The following is a 15296-nucleotide window of genomic DNA, read 5'->3' on the forward strand; positions in this document are numbered from 1 at the left end:
CGAAGTTCAAAGACCAGTTTTATTGTTTACTTGCCTTTGTAACTTTGACCACACCTAAACCACAGCAAACTCAAACACACCCACACAAACCATGCTGAGCATCTGTAGGGGGGGGGGGGGAGATAAATTAATCTTACTAATCTATAGTAAGAATGTCAAACAAAACATTCTTACTATAGATTAAGGATAATTAACCCACCAAAAAGGAATGAAAGAAAATACAGAAACAATTACCTAACTCCCTTACTACACAAAAACAGGAGAAAAGGTGGGTCTTAAAGCAAAAGGCGTCCACCTCCCTACAGTGAAAAAATAAAGGAAACAAAAGTAGAATGCTGATGTTCACAGACAGCTCACATTGATTTACACTGCTCAGATTGAGTTAATGTTTAGGAGTGCAAACATTAGCTGTGACACGTATATGCTACGTTTTACTGGTTATATACAACTTAGCTGAGACACTTCACAGCTCTTTACCTGACTACAGGCAAAACAATATACACCATATAAGCACACAACAACACTGGGACCAGAAGATGGTAGTCTCTCCCATAGATATTCATAATAAAGGCAAGATGTCCCGTGTGCGCTGTTGGCCAATGGAGGTCGCCGTCCGCAACTGGCAGCCATCTTGTCACAGGCAGCTCGCTCACTCATAACAGTGTGTTTTAATGGTGCATGCACTTTTAATTAACCATAACTTGCTAAAATTTCAACCGATTTTCAAACTGTTTCATTTGTTATAAACATCAGATGTAGTTATGACCCTACATACTTATGAATAATTATAACCATGGACTTCAATATGAAGGTAACATTGAACAGAACAGATAGGTGCAATGAATATACACAAACAAAAGGTATTTATGTTAAATCAATATATAGGCTACTAAAACACATATACACACATATGTATATATATATATATATATATATATATATATATATATATATATAATTTACACTGTATATATATATATATATATAATATTTTACACTGTATATATATATATATATATATATATATATATATATATATATATATATATATATATACACACACTTTATAATAAGAATATCACTTATAATAAAATAATTTGTATTTAAAAAATAAAAAAACATGCAAACTAAGTTTATTTTAACTTCAAAAATGCAATTTACTAGAATTTTCCCCCCTACATTACACTGTTGCCTACTTCAGAGATCACGTTTCCCACCTAATTTTCCCACTCTCTCGCTGACTGGAGTTCTCTAGGTTCCTTTGTTCTCCACTTAACGTTCTGGAACAGGATTAAGGTGGCACTCATGAGCCTGTCAAGCAGACAGCAGGAGGAGCAAGAGCAACAGAACACAAAAAAGCACAGAAAACAGAATCCAGACAAATTAAGAAAATAAAATACATTCCTACGTCCCTATGGACATAACATCAGCCAAACACAATTATCACTAAGTCAATATTGTAAAACTAGAGATTAAATGCTAAGTTAGAAAGATGGTTGGTTTGCTTATACAGATCAAAAAACAAGAAGATTACTTGCAATAGCTGCAAATGAATCTGGTTAATTCACAGCAGCCCTATCGCAATATGTAATATAATATGTAATATTATTTAGGTAATTTAATTCATTTTTGTGTGTCCCTTAACTGACTAATTGTCTGAATGTCTGATTATGATGCATTTTAACGATCTTGCTGTCATGGCAACCATTCTGTGTGTGTGTGTAATCCACAGGGGCGGAATAGGAAAGAAGATTCTAAAGTACATCCGGCTCTTTGTCTCCCCTTGTTGGACAATCTCCTGAAGGACAACAGAGACGGCTGCGCACTGGCAGCACTTCTGCACTTCTACTGTCCTGATGCTGTGCCACTGGAAGGTACTGCTGCTGGAAACCGGAAGCTGATAATAATAATAAATGTTTTTTGTACAACAAATCATCATATTAGAATGAGTTCTGAAGGATCATGTGACACTGAAGACTGGAGTAATGATCCTGAAAATTCAGCATTTCCATCACAGGGATAAATATATATTTTTAATTTATTGAAATAGAAAACCATTATTTTAAAATGTAATAATATTTCACAATATTTCATTTTTACTGTATTTTGAATAAATAGAATAAGCATAATAAAAACAATTTTGGGAATAATTTCCAAAGCTTTAGTTTCCAAACTTTTGACAGGTACTGTGTGTATATATATATATCCTAATGGGCAACATGGGCTGCAGCCCAGGGCCCCGAACACCAGGGGGCCCCCGAGACAATTCTCTTTTGCGTTATCCTTTTTTTTGTTTATTTTTAATTGAGGTAATTATGCGTACGTTGAGCATCGTTGTCACACACCAAGTGCATCGTCACCTCAACATGTTGAACGAAAATGTAAGAAAATATGACAGTGGCAGGGGCGGATCTATCGGGGTTTCAACTGCCACCCTAAAAGAAAGATCATTGCCACCCCAGCAGTCAGCTAGTGTATCCCAAATTCCCAATGCATAAAATATAATTTGCTCCTCTACCAATTTACATTAGCAGCGCTTCAAGTGTGATGAGATAATAGCAATAAAACACGTGTTTCTATTATTGTGTAATAGTCCAACAAATGACTCCTATGAACTGCTTAGATCTGCAACGCAAATAGTTTGATCACGAATAGATCGCCTGTTATACATCCCAATGTTAACGGATTTCAGCTTTCTAACTACACACAGATGCGGTCCGGCAGTGCTTTCCAGGAGCGATGCGTCTGCAGCACCGAGTCTATTTTGTGCTGAACGCACTGAATTAAAGTGACAACGTTGTTCGCATTAAAATAAACATGCATTATTTGAGTGAAAATCTGGTTATTTCACCACAGATTCATATCATTTAAAGTCTAATCTGTTTCAATGACTTTTTGCCTCGGTTAAAGCAAGAAAATAGACACATTAAGGTAAATAAGGAGACATAATGGAGAGCTCTTGTCCTTTCTTGAAGGTGGAGAAATAAAGTTCATTATGACCTGCAGGATTTCCGGATTTAATGAAATTAAAGATTAGATTTTTTTTGTCTATTGTAAGTTTTAATGTAAAATGTTTTTGATTTTAACATAGGCCTAATTTAAATATGTTGCCACTTGCATGAGCAACGTAATATATAATAAATATAAAGCAAATATAAAGTGATTTTAGGGGGGGGCAAGGGCCCCGTAAAAGCTTAGCCCAGGGCCCCACAAAGGCTTAACACGGCCCTGTATATATATATATATATATATATATATATATATACATATACACTGCTCGGCCCAAAAAAAATCACTGTTTGGATTTAAATCCAAGACGATTCAAATGATTGGAGTCAATGATTGGATCATTATTGCAGTGATGATTATGTTTCTAGCATGTTATATATTTTGCCACAGTTCTTCTAACCCTAACTGATGGAGTGTGTAACTTTTTGTTTCTTAAACAACCATGTAGGAAAACACATCATGGCCATGTAAGGCCGCCCAAATCGTCCCAATGGAGGCTAACGATCAGCGGGTTAAGGTCGCTGCGCGTTCGGTCTTTTCAGAGGGCCAAAGGGATTTTATTCGGGACCGTTACGGATTGTGTGTGAAAGCGCACATATTATGGTATTTCGCTGGCAGTGAGAATGGACCAAATCTAGCGGCCCGGGAACAAATGCCGGGTCGCGTTATTCGTGTATTTGCCGGAATCACAGTGTGAAAGGGGCTTTAATGAGTCATGGCTGTGTTTTGGGTCTTTTCTCCCATTCCCTTTAAAAGCCAGTTGTGTTAGCGGCATGGCGGAGTTGCTATGTACATGGCGGAATATAGACATCCTCAACCTGATGAGTCAGTTTAAATACCATAGTCATAGTACTGCAACAATTTGTTAAATAAGTAGCCAATTTAATTTCTCATTACTGCAAATAGGTCATTCTGATACATGCAATGACTATCCATTATGACATGTAGACATTTTTATCTTTATGTACACAATAATAATCTTTTACATTGTATTTTTAATATTTTTATTTACTTTATATTTTTATACTTTTATTTTTAATATTTGAATTGTTTGTGTGCTGCTGTGCGTCCCTATGTGTGTAATAAGCAGAGTGTACACGTGTTGTGCACCCGCCTATAGGTGCATATTACTAACGCGCAATTTAAATAACAAAAAATACTTCACTATTGACTTTAGACCTGGTTTTTGTTGGTCAATGGCGCAGTCGTTTTCAGTTGCCTCAAAATAACAACACGCCAACAATGCGCCTGAACACACCTCGTTTTCAGACCAGTTCACATGGATGAACATATAGGCGCGAGTGCATTTTACTATTTAAAAACGTGACGCTAGATGAAAATATCGTCCGGCGCCACATTACGCCGGTTGTATGATAGGGCTTATTGTGTCATAGTATGTTTTTTAACTGCTAGACACATCTGAAATTAAACTGCACTATTAGTAGTGATTTTGTAATCTTCGACTGAGACTGCTAAAGTTTCTTGTGTTGTCCTGGGAAGTGGCCTATAAGACTACAATATTTTAGACAGAAAGAGTGTGTTCATTTTTTGTTTCATTGAGAGGTGTAGCTGTGTATAAACCCTCCAAAAGAGGCCTGTGCAGATAAACCCTCAACAAAATACTCTGGCACTGTAGATAACAGACGTTCACACACAAACAGCATCAGGAAAACTACATTATCCACTAAACTCTCTCTGAAGTCCCTCATGTCAGGAGCATAACAACATTTAAATATTCAGGGTCAGGTGAAGGACACAGTCTCCGTCTCTCTTTAAAAGTGACATCAATAAAATGGCAGCATTTCTTTGATTGTAAACTTTGTTTAATAGAAAATAGAAAGTTGTTCTACAAAACTCTCTTGACGCTGTTTGGGATCATTTTTAAGGTGTTTAAAAAAATCTAATGCCCACCAAGGTTGCATTTTCAGTATTTGATCAGAAATATAGTGCAACTAATATTGCGATATTGTGAAAAATAATTACAATAAAAAACCATATGTTCCCTTAGTAATCATTTTAATATGTTGATTTGGTGCTCAATAAATATTTCTTATCAATGTTGAAAACAGTTGTGCTGATTATATTTTAGTGAAAACTGTGATCCCCCCCCACACACACACACACACATACACACACATTCTTTGATGAATTGACAGTTAAAATAGTTCAAATCTTTTCTGTCACTTTTGATCAATTTAATGCATACTTGCTGAATAAAAGTGTTAATTTCTTGATACAAACAAGGCTATATGAGGGTGGAAGTAGAAATGAGTGAAAGGAATAAACAGAGCGAGTAGGAGTGCGTGAATGGAAGTTTGAGAGAGAGAGAACAGAGGAGCAGTTATTCAAACATAAACACATCCCCACCCCGTGACTGAAGATTCTGTTCATCACATCACACATTCTGTTCCCGCCCTCAAAGACTCCATTGGCTTTTACCCTTTTTCTGTCTCCGCCCCCTCAGATTAAGTCATAACCTCATTGGCTGTTATGTGGTTTGTTCCCTCCCCATCCAGACATCTGTATCAAAGAAACAATGTCATTGGCTGACAGTCTGTACAATCTCCAGCTGATCCAGGAGTTCTGCAGGGAAAACCTCAGCAACTGCTGTCACTTTACCCTGGAGGATATGCTGTATGCCTCCAGCACCATCAAGGTAAGCCTGACATTCACATTTAGCACTTCTTCACTGCTCTTTACTGATAGCATTTTACTGAAAGATTGATTGATAGATTTATTTAAATCGACAGATCATCTTGACATGTTTTTATGCTGTGCTGTGCTGATTTTTTACATCTCTTGCATTTATTTTTGCACATTTTAGTGTTACATCACTATTACTATTTAACATGTTATGGATTTCAACAAACCCCTAACTCTAAATATTAAACTTCTTGTCTGGAACTGTTTATTCTACGGATGTGAACCTCAAATTGTGTGGCTTATTGAGGAGATCTGTGCTGTCTTAAAGGGATAGTTCACTCAAAATGAAAATTCTTTTCATTACAAACTTGTATGACTTTCTTCTGTGAAACAAAGATATTTTGGGGAATGTCTCAGTGTTGCTTTTTTGTCCATTGTGCATACGATGGAAGTCAGTGGTCACCAAAACTGTTTGGTTACTGACAGTCTTCAAAATATCTTGTTTTGTGTTCCTCAGAAGAAAGAAAGTCATACAGGTTTGGAGCAACATGAGGATAAGTAAATTATTTTGGGTGAACTATCCCTTTAAAGCATGATGTTGAGTGTTGCATGAAAATGGAAAAAAAATGGACTGCATATATATAGCGCTTTTATCCAAAGCGCTTTACATTTTTGCCTCACATTCACCCATTCATACACCGACGGCGATGTCAGCCATGTAAGGCGCCATCAGCTCGTCGGGAGCAGCTGGGGTTAGGTGTCTTGCTCATGGACACTTCGACACTTGGTCAGGTGGAACCGGGGATTGAACCACCAACCTTCTGGTTTATAGACAACCTACATGAACCACTGAGCCACTGCCGCCCCCATGACAAGCACCGCTTTCATTTTCTTCATAAATTGTGAAAATTTTATACCACCGTAATAATATGTAAGCTGACAAACCAGTGGAAAAGGCTGTGGCTTGTTTTTCCTGGTATGATTTAGTGTCTGAAGTTTTCTCAGATTGTTTCATCACAATGAGTAGGATGTGTGTTTCCCGTTTGCAAACTTTGTATGGTTTCTAGGATACGAATTCTGGGCTCTTTCTGTGGTGATTTTCCACTAAATATCCTTTTTTAGTGTAAGACCATGAATGAGTGATCACTAGAGTATTAGCCTGCAGGGAATTTCAGCAGGGCTGATGCAGGAGGGGAAAAACGACCAGTGCATGTTTTAAATCTGACCGTTTGGAATGACTGAGTCATAGTTTGTGTGTGTGTGTGTGTGTGTGTGTGTGTGTGTGTGTGTGTGTGTGTGTGTGTGTGTGTGGGAGAGCTGCCATGTGGATCACCTCAGACAGTTATGTTAGTGAAGCAGTTTGTCTAGATAAACAGACTCCATGTGTAGCCGCTACCTCACACAACCACCATTATAACACCAGCAAGTAATATTTTTTGAGCATAATGTTTTACATTTTCCAAACCTTCAGCCGTGGATTTTCTGTTATGTCAGATGAGTCTGTGGTCGATTATGTAAACCAGGTTAAAATGCTTGTAGGCTTTTTCAGTCAATCACATGGTCACCAATAAAACAAAAGTATATCTGATTTTTTTGGTCATTTAGGCCTTAAATGTTGTGATTGCACTAAATGAGGCCTTTTTCATGAGGCTAACAGCCCCTAACTGTGGTTAAATAAAGATGTCAGGACTGAATAAATCTGTAGAGAGAGCTGGGTCTGTTCTGTTTGTGTCAGGCAGCCCTGGTTCCTTTTGTCGGGTCAGAACACCATTTAATGCACTGAATGAGAAACGTCTCATGGCTGCTGTGCTGTTTCTTTCAATAAATACACTATATTAGGATATACACTACGTGTATTTTATACAGAGGGTCACAACAGGATTACAACAGAATGTGTTGATGTCAGATAAATACATCAACACATTACACTCTGAAAGATCATATAAAAAATCATATTCACACAATCCTGGATTTAAGGTTTTTTTCCTGATATAATAGCTGGGTGCCATTTGTTGAACTTAATATGCAATGTAATATTTGAATCTATTCAATTTTTACATTTTTGAAATGGTAGATATTATCTATTGCATATATTACTGTAAACATTATGATAGTTTACTAGTATTCATTCTGAATACACTATCCATGAAGTTAGTAAAGGTCTTTAAAGGCTCAATCTCTCCTCACCTCACTATCTAAAGGAGAACTCTGACACCTTGTGGTTATACATTAACATAACATGAGCAGGACAACACACACACACACACACACACACACACACACACACACACACACTCACACACACACACACCTGGTTCACTATCTTTGTTGGGACTCTCCATAGACATAATGGTTTTTATACTGTACAAACTGTATCTGTACATTATATCCCCTTACACTAACCCTATCCCTAAACCTACCATAGCAGAACACTTTTTGCATGTTTATATTTTCAAAAAACTCATTCTGTATGATAAGACCTCAATTTAGGTCCCCACTTTTACTCGAGACCCTTTGAGTCTATGTGCATTCCGTTTCAAGTCTCCACTGGGCGCAGACACACACATACACACACACACACACACACACACACACACACACGCACACACACACACACACACACACACACACACACACACACACACTTCCTTTACTTCCTCAAAAAACATAATTTAGTATGTTTTTAAGGCCATTTGAATTATGAGGACATTTGATATGTCCTCATAAACCACATTTATAGAGTAATACCAGTGTAATACCCATGTAGTTATACAAATTTGTGTCCTCATAAACCACATAAACAGGCTCACACACACACACACACACACACACACACACACACACACACACACACACACACACACACACACACACACACACACAAGTCTCTTAATTTCTCCTCTGTCATTGGTCTGTTTTTTCCCCCTCCTAATTAATATTAATATCTGTCTGTGTGTTTCAGAGTAACTACCTTGTGTTTATGGCAGAGCTATTCTGGTGGTGTGAAGTTGTGAAACCATCATTTGTTCAGCCCCGCACATTCAATACCAAAGGTAAGGTCAATCTCATCGTGTGTTATGTTTGGTGTTTATGCTGTACGTTTGGTTAATACTATTTTCTTTCGTAGCTTCTGACCCGTCCCAGACCAATAATCTGGCTCCCATAACCAAACAAAACCGGATCCACAGACCAGGCAGTCCAGAGCAGTCTAGGTTTGTCTTTACAGTGCAAGGTTTAATTTATCATGATTTCATGCAAGAATTTATATTTCAAACAATTTTGTCCTATAGGTCACAACTTAAAAATGACAACTCAGGTAAGAATTTTAAACTTTGAGTCATTCTTTTAAAAAACTAAAAAGAGATTTTGCTTCCCTCTTTAGTTTTATGTGTATCCTGTAACTCAACTGGTAAAAAGGAACACTCATACTGATACAATTTATAGCTTGAATGCATGGAATAAATTTAGATTTACTTGCTGTTGCAAGAAAGTAAATAGGTATTTCTTTCTTTCACAGCAGTTATCAGGCAGTCATCACCCATGTCATATGTGGAGGGATGTGTGGGGACATGGCCAAAAGAGAAACGGTCTGTGCCCTTTAGTAACTCTCTATCCCTTTCACTGTCTTAAACTTTACATGCTCCAGAAATATAAATCTTTGTCCTCACTTCAGGTCTTCAGCTCATGGGATATCATTTGAGATTCCACTTGATGACTGCACGAGTCCATCTTCAAGACGTGGACTGAGCCGATCGGCAAGCACAGAAGGTTTGTGTTTTAAAGTCCACCATGCAGCCAGAGGAATGCGGAGGAACCTTTCGTTCCAGCCCGTTAACGGGGACGCCAACAGCAAAATACACGAGGAGGATGATGAGAAATACAACAGACAAATCAGTAGACCTCGTCTGGATACGTACACTGGGTACGTCTTTTATTCTTATAATGTTTTTTTTGCTTTTATTTTTGCCCTCATTTTGTCATCATTTACTCACCCTGATGTTATTTTACCCTTATGACTTTTAATTTGTGAAGTGAACAGGGATGGATATATCCCTGAAGTTCAAATGAGATCTACTGTATGATGAAGGGCAACATTTCTATTGAATAAAGGTTTATATTTCATTTTTTTCCTCACAAGTCTTCAGAAGACATGAATTATATTGTGTTATGTCATTTGAACTACTGAAATAGTGCCTTTTTGTCATTTTTGGATCTGACCTTTTCTTGTAATTTCATGTTTTTTCTAAAAAAAAATCTATTCAACTTCTACCTGTGTGCTTCTAAGAAGAAAGCAAGTCATAAGGGAGAGAAATTGTGACAAAATTTCCAATTAACCATTAATATTTTTCACTTGTCTATTCCTTTAATAATATTTATCATTAAAAAGGATTGTTAAATTTAAATAGTCAACAGTAAGCATGTGAAATTAATTTTAGTTTTATTATGTTCAGTGTCAAGCTGTTTTATTTTGAAGTGACCTAAATCTTGAGATTTCACTATAATTAAAAGAATATTCCATGTTTCAGGTACACAAATGGTGTGTCAGCAGATAACCTCAGCCCTTCGTATGACCCTCAGCCCAACACTCCTAGTATAGAAGAAGCCCTGAAGATCATCCATGACTCTGAACAACCCCACAGCAGCGTGCAGCCCCCATCTGGGGACAGCGCATTTTTCCTGCACAACCCATCCTCCCAAAACTCTGGCACTGACTCGAACAATTCCGAGGACTCTCTTTCCAAGGTCAGAGCAGACGACGTTGATCTAAATTCCACCTCTACTGACATGGACACTGGAATCCATGTACGTACAGAGGACATCCAGGATGGACAGGATGAGGATTCGTCCCTGAAGGACTACTCGGACATGGACCCGGACCATGAGGCTCGTTCCTGCCCACTTCCGGAGGCGGCCGGCAGCCCCTGTCCAAACCTTTTGGGAACGCGTTCCCTGGCCACCAGCATGGCCTCTTCGTTGGGTTCAGCGGTTCGCATGACCAGCTTCGCCGAACAGAAATTTCGCAAACTGAACCACGGCGATGGCCGCAGCAGTGGTAGCGGCGGTAACACGCCTGACAGTGGCGAGCTAAATGTCACAACCCCTGGAGCCACAGGGACGCTTCGCTCGATTACCCCTGACGCGCGCAGCCCTGCTCGCATCACCTCCCCTCGTGATCCCTCGCAGCTGTTGGCGTCGGAGATGGTGCAGTTGAAGATGAAGCTGGAAGAGAAACGCAGAGCCATCGAGGCACAGAAGAAGAAAGTTGAAGAAGCTTTCACACGTCACAGGCAGCGCATGGGCAGGACTGCCTTCCTCAATGTGGTTAGGCGTAAAGGAGTTGTGTCGCCACTAGGGGGTGACACTAAAGGCCCAGATGGTCAGGAAAAAGAGATCAGTGACCCACAACCCCTAAAATCGCCCTTGAATTTGAATGACTCCAATTCCAGACTTGAGAGATGTCGACCAGACGGTGCACCGCCGAAATCACCCCTGGAGGAAGCAGCCGTTGAGGTGGACTTGGCGGAGTACACGCAATCCATCGAACGGCTGAACACGTCTCTGAGCTTCCTACAGTCGGAGATGCAGCGTTTGGCACAGCAGCAGGAACGCATCATGCAGATGCGCGATCACCAGAGTTGGGTGATTCCGCCTCCGGACCCGATGCCACGCAAACAGCTGCGTGAGTTGCGCAGCAGCAGTGTCGTGGGCAGAGGTTCGGTGGGGTCGCTCTCCCCCATTTTGTCATCCGCTGGCTCGCCACGTACATCGCACCGTTCACCCTCTACGATCAAAAGGAAGTCTGCATCCTTCCATGCAAGGACGCCACGAACGCCAAGGCCCAACGACCTGAAGGTCACGCCCTTCAGCCGCATGCTCAACACGCAGCAGTCGGTGGACAGCCTGCCTCGACTTAGACGTTTCTTGCCCAGCCAGATGCAGACCAGCTCATTTGCTTATTTGGGACATGACGAGGGACCTTCAAGTGAGGACGCACAAAAAGCAGCTGCAAAGCAGGAAGAAGCAAAACATGATAGAACCATGAATGCGCCAACATCTGAGGTTTTGTCTCAGCCAACAATGGACCGTTCGACGGAAACAGCAAGTGGGAAAACAAATGAAGAAGAGTCACAAGAGAGGAAGAATCTGATTGAGGTTCCTCTATCTATTCTGAAGCCTCTAGATGGGCATGACCTGGAGAGCAATAGAGAAACAGAGACTGGAGCAGCATCGAGTCTAGACCAGAAGATGTGCTGTGGCTTCTTCTACAAGGTGAGAAGATATTTAAATTAAAAGTGTGAAGAGCAGAAAGCACACACATATAGAGAAAAGCTGCCTAAATAACTGAAGGTCAAAGTATCCGTTCGTTTTTGGTCCAAATGCTTAGCATATTTGACTGCCAAACCTTTAACATTTCAAAGTACACTCCATTTGATAGCGTTCAAGCTGAGAGTACTTTATATGTGCTGCTAGAAAAAATGTACTGTGCATGTTAGGGATGTAACCATACACAGAAGTCATGGTTCTGTGTGTATCTCAGTTTTGGAGTCATGTTTCGATACAAATTTGGTACATTTACATGTCCAGCCCTCCCAGATTCCTGATTGCTTAAAATAAAAAAATCAAGGAATATTTGATTTGTTACTCTGATTGATAGATGATGTGGTAGAATTGCTATGTTGCGTGGGAAAATGCAACGGCTGTTTTCAAATGTATTGGTTTATTAAGTGTTTAGGGTTGCCTACGCTATCATTTTCTTGACGCATAAGAGTTCATTAACATGCGGCGACAATGGCGGATGCACGCAGTTCAGTATTAGGCTTTTTCAAGAACAGAAAGATGAGTAAGAAAGAGAAGAGGAGCCTATTTCACCTTTCCACAAGGAGACAGCAAATGACACATATTTCATGACTGGACTTAGTAGTGAGCTTTCCACGAGTAAAAACATTATTTTTAAGGCAAGCCAGCAGAGGCAGTGTGATGCTTTGAGCAATGTTCTGATGGGTCAGGGCTTTTTTAGCAGCAAAAGGGGGACCAACACAATATTAGGAAGGTGGTCATAATATTATGCCTGATTGGTGCATATATATATATATATATATATATATATATATCCGAGCCCTATATATATATATATATATATATATATAATATATATTTCCGAGAACTAGATTGCAATTTGTGATTTGTTTTGATATTTATAGCAGTTGATTTAAGTAAGTGCGGAGAAGGGGTGGTGGTGGGATGCTGAGAAACTGTCAATGACAGGAAGGTAAATCGGCTGTCTATATACACCTCCTATCATTGATTAACTGATTAGTTTAATGTGCTCCTCTTGTGTTCCAATTGGGTTAATTATCTGAGCCTGCTCCACCTGTTTAATTAGATTTAATTGTTTGCGCGTGCTTCTCCCGAAATTAGTTTGTGATACTTCAATTTGTGAGAGACATTGTTTCATACAGCCAGCTGCGCACGAGCTTCTGTGTCAGATTGAATAATTGTTTGTTTGTGTTGCTGTGACTCAGGACGACCTGAAGGGAGAGGAGGATATTGCACAGAAGAAAGCAGCTCTGATGGAGAAAAGGCTGCGGAGGGAGAAAGAGATGCAGATGAAGAAACAGCAACAGGAGGCTGAGATAGAACAGAAGAAAGAAGCAGCACGGTATGAAAAACACCACAACAAAATAACGGAAAATGACATGATCACAGAAAACAAAATAATCACAGATAGCACAACTAATTCAACATGTCAGGTTTACAGAAATCAATAAACACTACAGCTGTTCAAAATATGATGTCCTAATGTGTTCAACAACCAGTATTCAATATATAACTATTTATTTTGCTAAAATGGCATTACAAGGCATACAAATTTAAAAGCAGAGTTACTAATTATTTTCATTTATATAACAATACTTAGTAATAAAATGTAATATTTACATATGTATTTTTTTTAAACTAAAACTAGCAACATTCACCTGTTTTGCTTTTGTATTTAAATGAATCTTAAATGTTTTTTAAAGTCATTTTACTTGTAAACTTGCTTAAAATGCATGAATTCTCTGCTTCCTTGATCAGAATGAAAGCGGAGGAGGATCTTGTGAAGAAGGAGGAGGAGAAGGCAAGACGGGAGTTTATAAGAAATGAATATATGAGGAAAAAGCAGCTGAAACTGATGGATGACATGGCCAGTGTCATTAAGCCCCGCACCCCTAGTGTCAAGCAAAAGAAGCCACGCCCCAAATCTATGCACAGAGACATCATGGAGTCTCCAAAACCTCCAGCACGGACAGCCACAGGTACGATGGGACATCCAGGTTGTCAGTGTTGCTGTGCCAGGCTGATCAAAGAGGTTTTTTTTATTTTACAGACACAGCAGTTACACTTTTATATAGATTTGAATCTACAAATGGCTAGCTTATTGTCTCTGCTTATTAAACAGTGATATATTATTTTAATAATATTAAAATAATTTTTATAATTCTAATTATATTAATAATATTAATATTGTCTATATTTTTTATTTTGATAAAATATTTATATGTTTAATAATATATAAAATGATTAATTATATTTATTTCATAATATTAATCATTATTAATATATCTAGATTCTTAATTAATTAATAAAATATGTATATTTTGATAATATTAAAATGTATTATATGAACTATTTTTTATTAATAATTAATAAAGTTTTTATAAAGTATTTATATTTTAATTATATTTAAAAAAAACAATTCTAATTATTTTGTTTTTAAATAATATTAATCATTAAAAAATATATACCTATATTTTTATTTTGTATTAAAATATTTATTAAACTGGGATTTATTTTTTAAATAATATTAAAATTTAAAAACATTATATACTATTAGGAATATTCATATTATATGAATATTTGCAATTTTTTATAAAATATTAATATTAAAAAGTGCCATACATAATATAATAATAGATTTTATATTTAATAATATAATTATATTTTAATTATATATATATTATATATTAGATTTTATATTATTAGATTTTATATATTAGATTTTATTAATTATAATATGTCTATATTCTTCATTATTTAATAACATAATTATATTTTAATAATATAACAATTATTCATTATATTAATATTAATATAATAGTATTAATATATATTTTATAAAGTATGTATTTCTATAACAATATGAATTATATTTATTTCATATTTTTAATAATATTAATCATTAATAATATACCTATATTTTTTTATTTTGTAATAAAATATTAAGATTTTAAATTAATAACATTACAATTCTACATTTAATTTGAATCTAATCCAGAGAGTTTGTGAAACTGCTTCTAAAAGAAAATGTATGCAAATTGTGTGTATGCATGTGCAAATATGTGTATTTGTGTGTTTAGGGTCACGGCCTCGTGGATATTCTGTGTCCAGCTTATCGCTTGCCTCCCTTAACTTGGCAGACAATGAGAGCGTCCAATCAGATAAGAGGATATCAAGGTGAGACCATGTCCAATTCACTTTTACCTTCCCTGTAAACGATCATTAAAAAGCAGAGAAAATACTTACATTTATTGCCGTGATTACAAATGGCACGCTCTTGCGTTAATCAACACTGACACACATCTCTGTTGCTGTGAGACCAGTCG

The 15296-nt window shown here is 37.5% G+C and overlaps 1 protein-coding gene across 2 annotated transcripts in view; it reads left to right on the forward strand.

Annotated features, from left to right (window-relative positions):
* Nucleotides 1–15296, forward strand: part of camsap2b (calmodulin regulated spectrin-associated protein family, member 2b) — a 74544-nt gene that overhangs the window by 52871 nt on the left and 6377 nt on the right. For both annotated transcript variants that reach the window (XM_067452647.1, XM_067452648.1), the window contains exons 5-15: nucleotides 1733–1874; nucleotides 5526–5665; nucleotides 8615–8705; nucleotides 8780–8864; nucleotides 8943–8968; nucleotides 9170–9239; nucleotides 9326–9574; nucleotides 10179–11922; nucleotides 13176–13312; nucleotides 13729–13949; nucleotides 15051–15147. In XM_067452647.1, the coding sequence (XP_067308748.1) occupies nucleotides 1733–1874; nucleotides 5526–5665; nucleotides 8615–8705; nucleotides 8780–8864; nucleotides 8943–8968; nucleotides 9170–9239; nucleotides 9326–9574; nucleotides 10179–11922; nucleotides 13176–13312; nucleotides 13729–13949; nucleotides 15051–15147 (3002 nt within the window). The remainder of the gene's footprint in view (nucleotides 1–1732; nucleotides 1875–5525; nucleotides 5666–8614; nucleotides 8706–8779; nucleotides 8865–8942; nucleotides 8969–9169; nucleotides 9240–9325; nucleotides 9575–10178; nucleotides 11923–13175; nucleotides 13313–13728; nucleotides 13950–15050; nucleotides 15148–15296) is intronic.

This window comes from Pseudorasbora parva, chromosome 9, assembly GCF_024679245.1.
Source record: "Pseudorasbora parva isolate DD20220531a chromosome 9, ASM2467924v1, whole genome shotgun sequence".
Taxonomy (NCBI): Eukaryota; Metazoa; Chordata; class Actinopteri; order Cypriniformes; family Gobionidae; genus Pseudorasbora; species Pseudorasbora parva.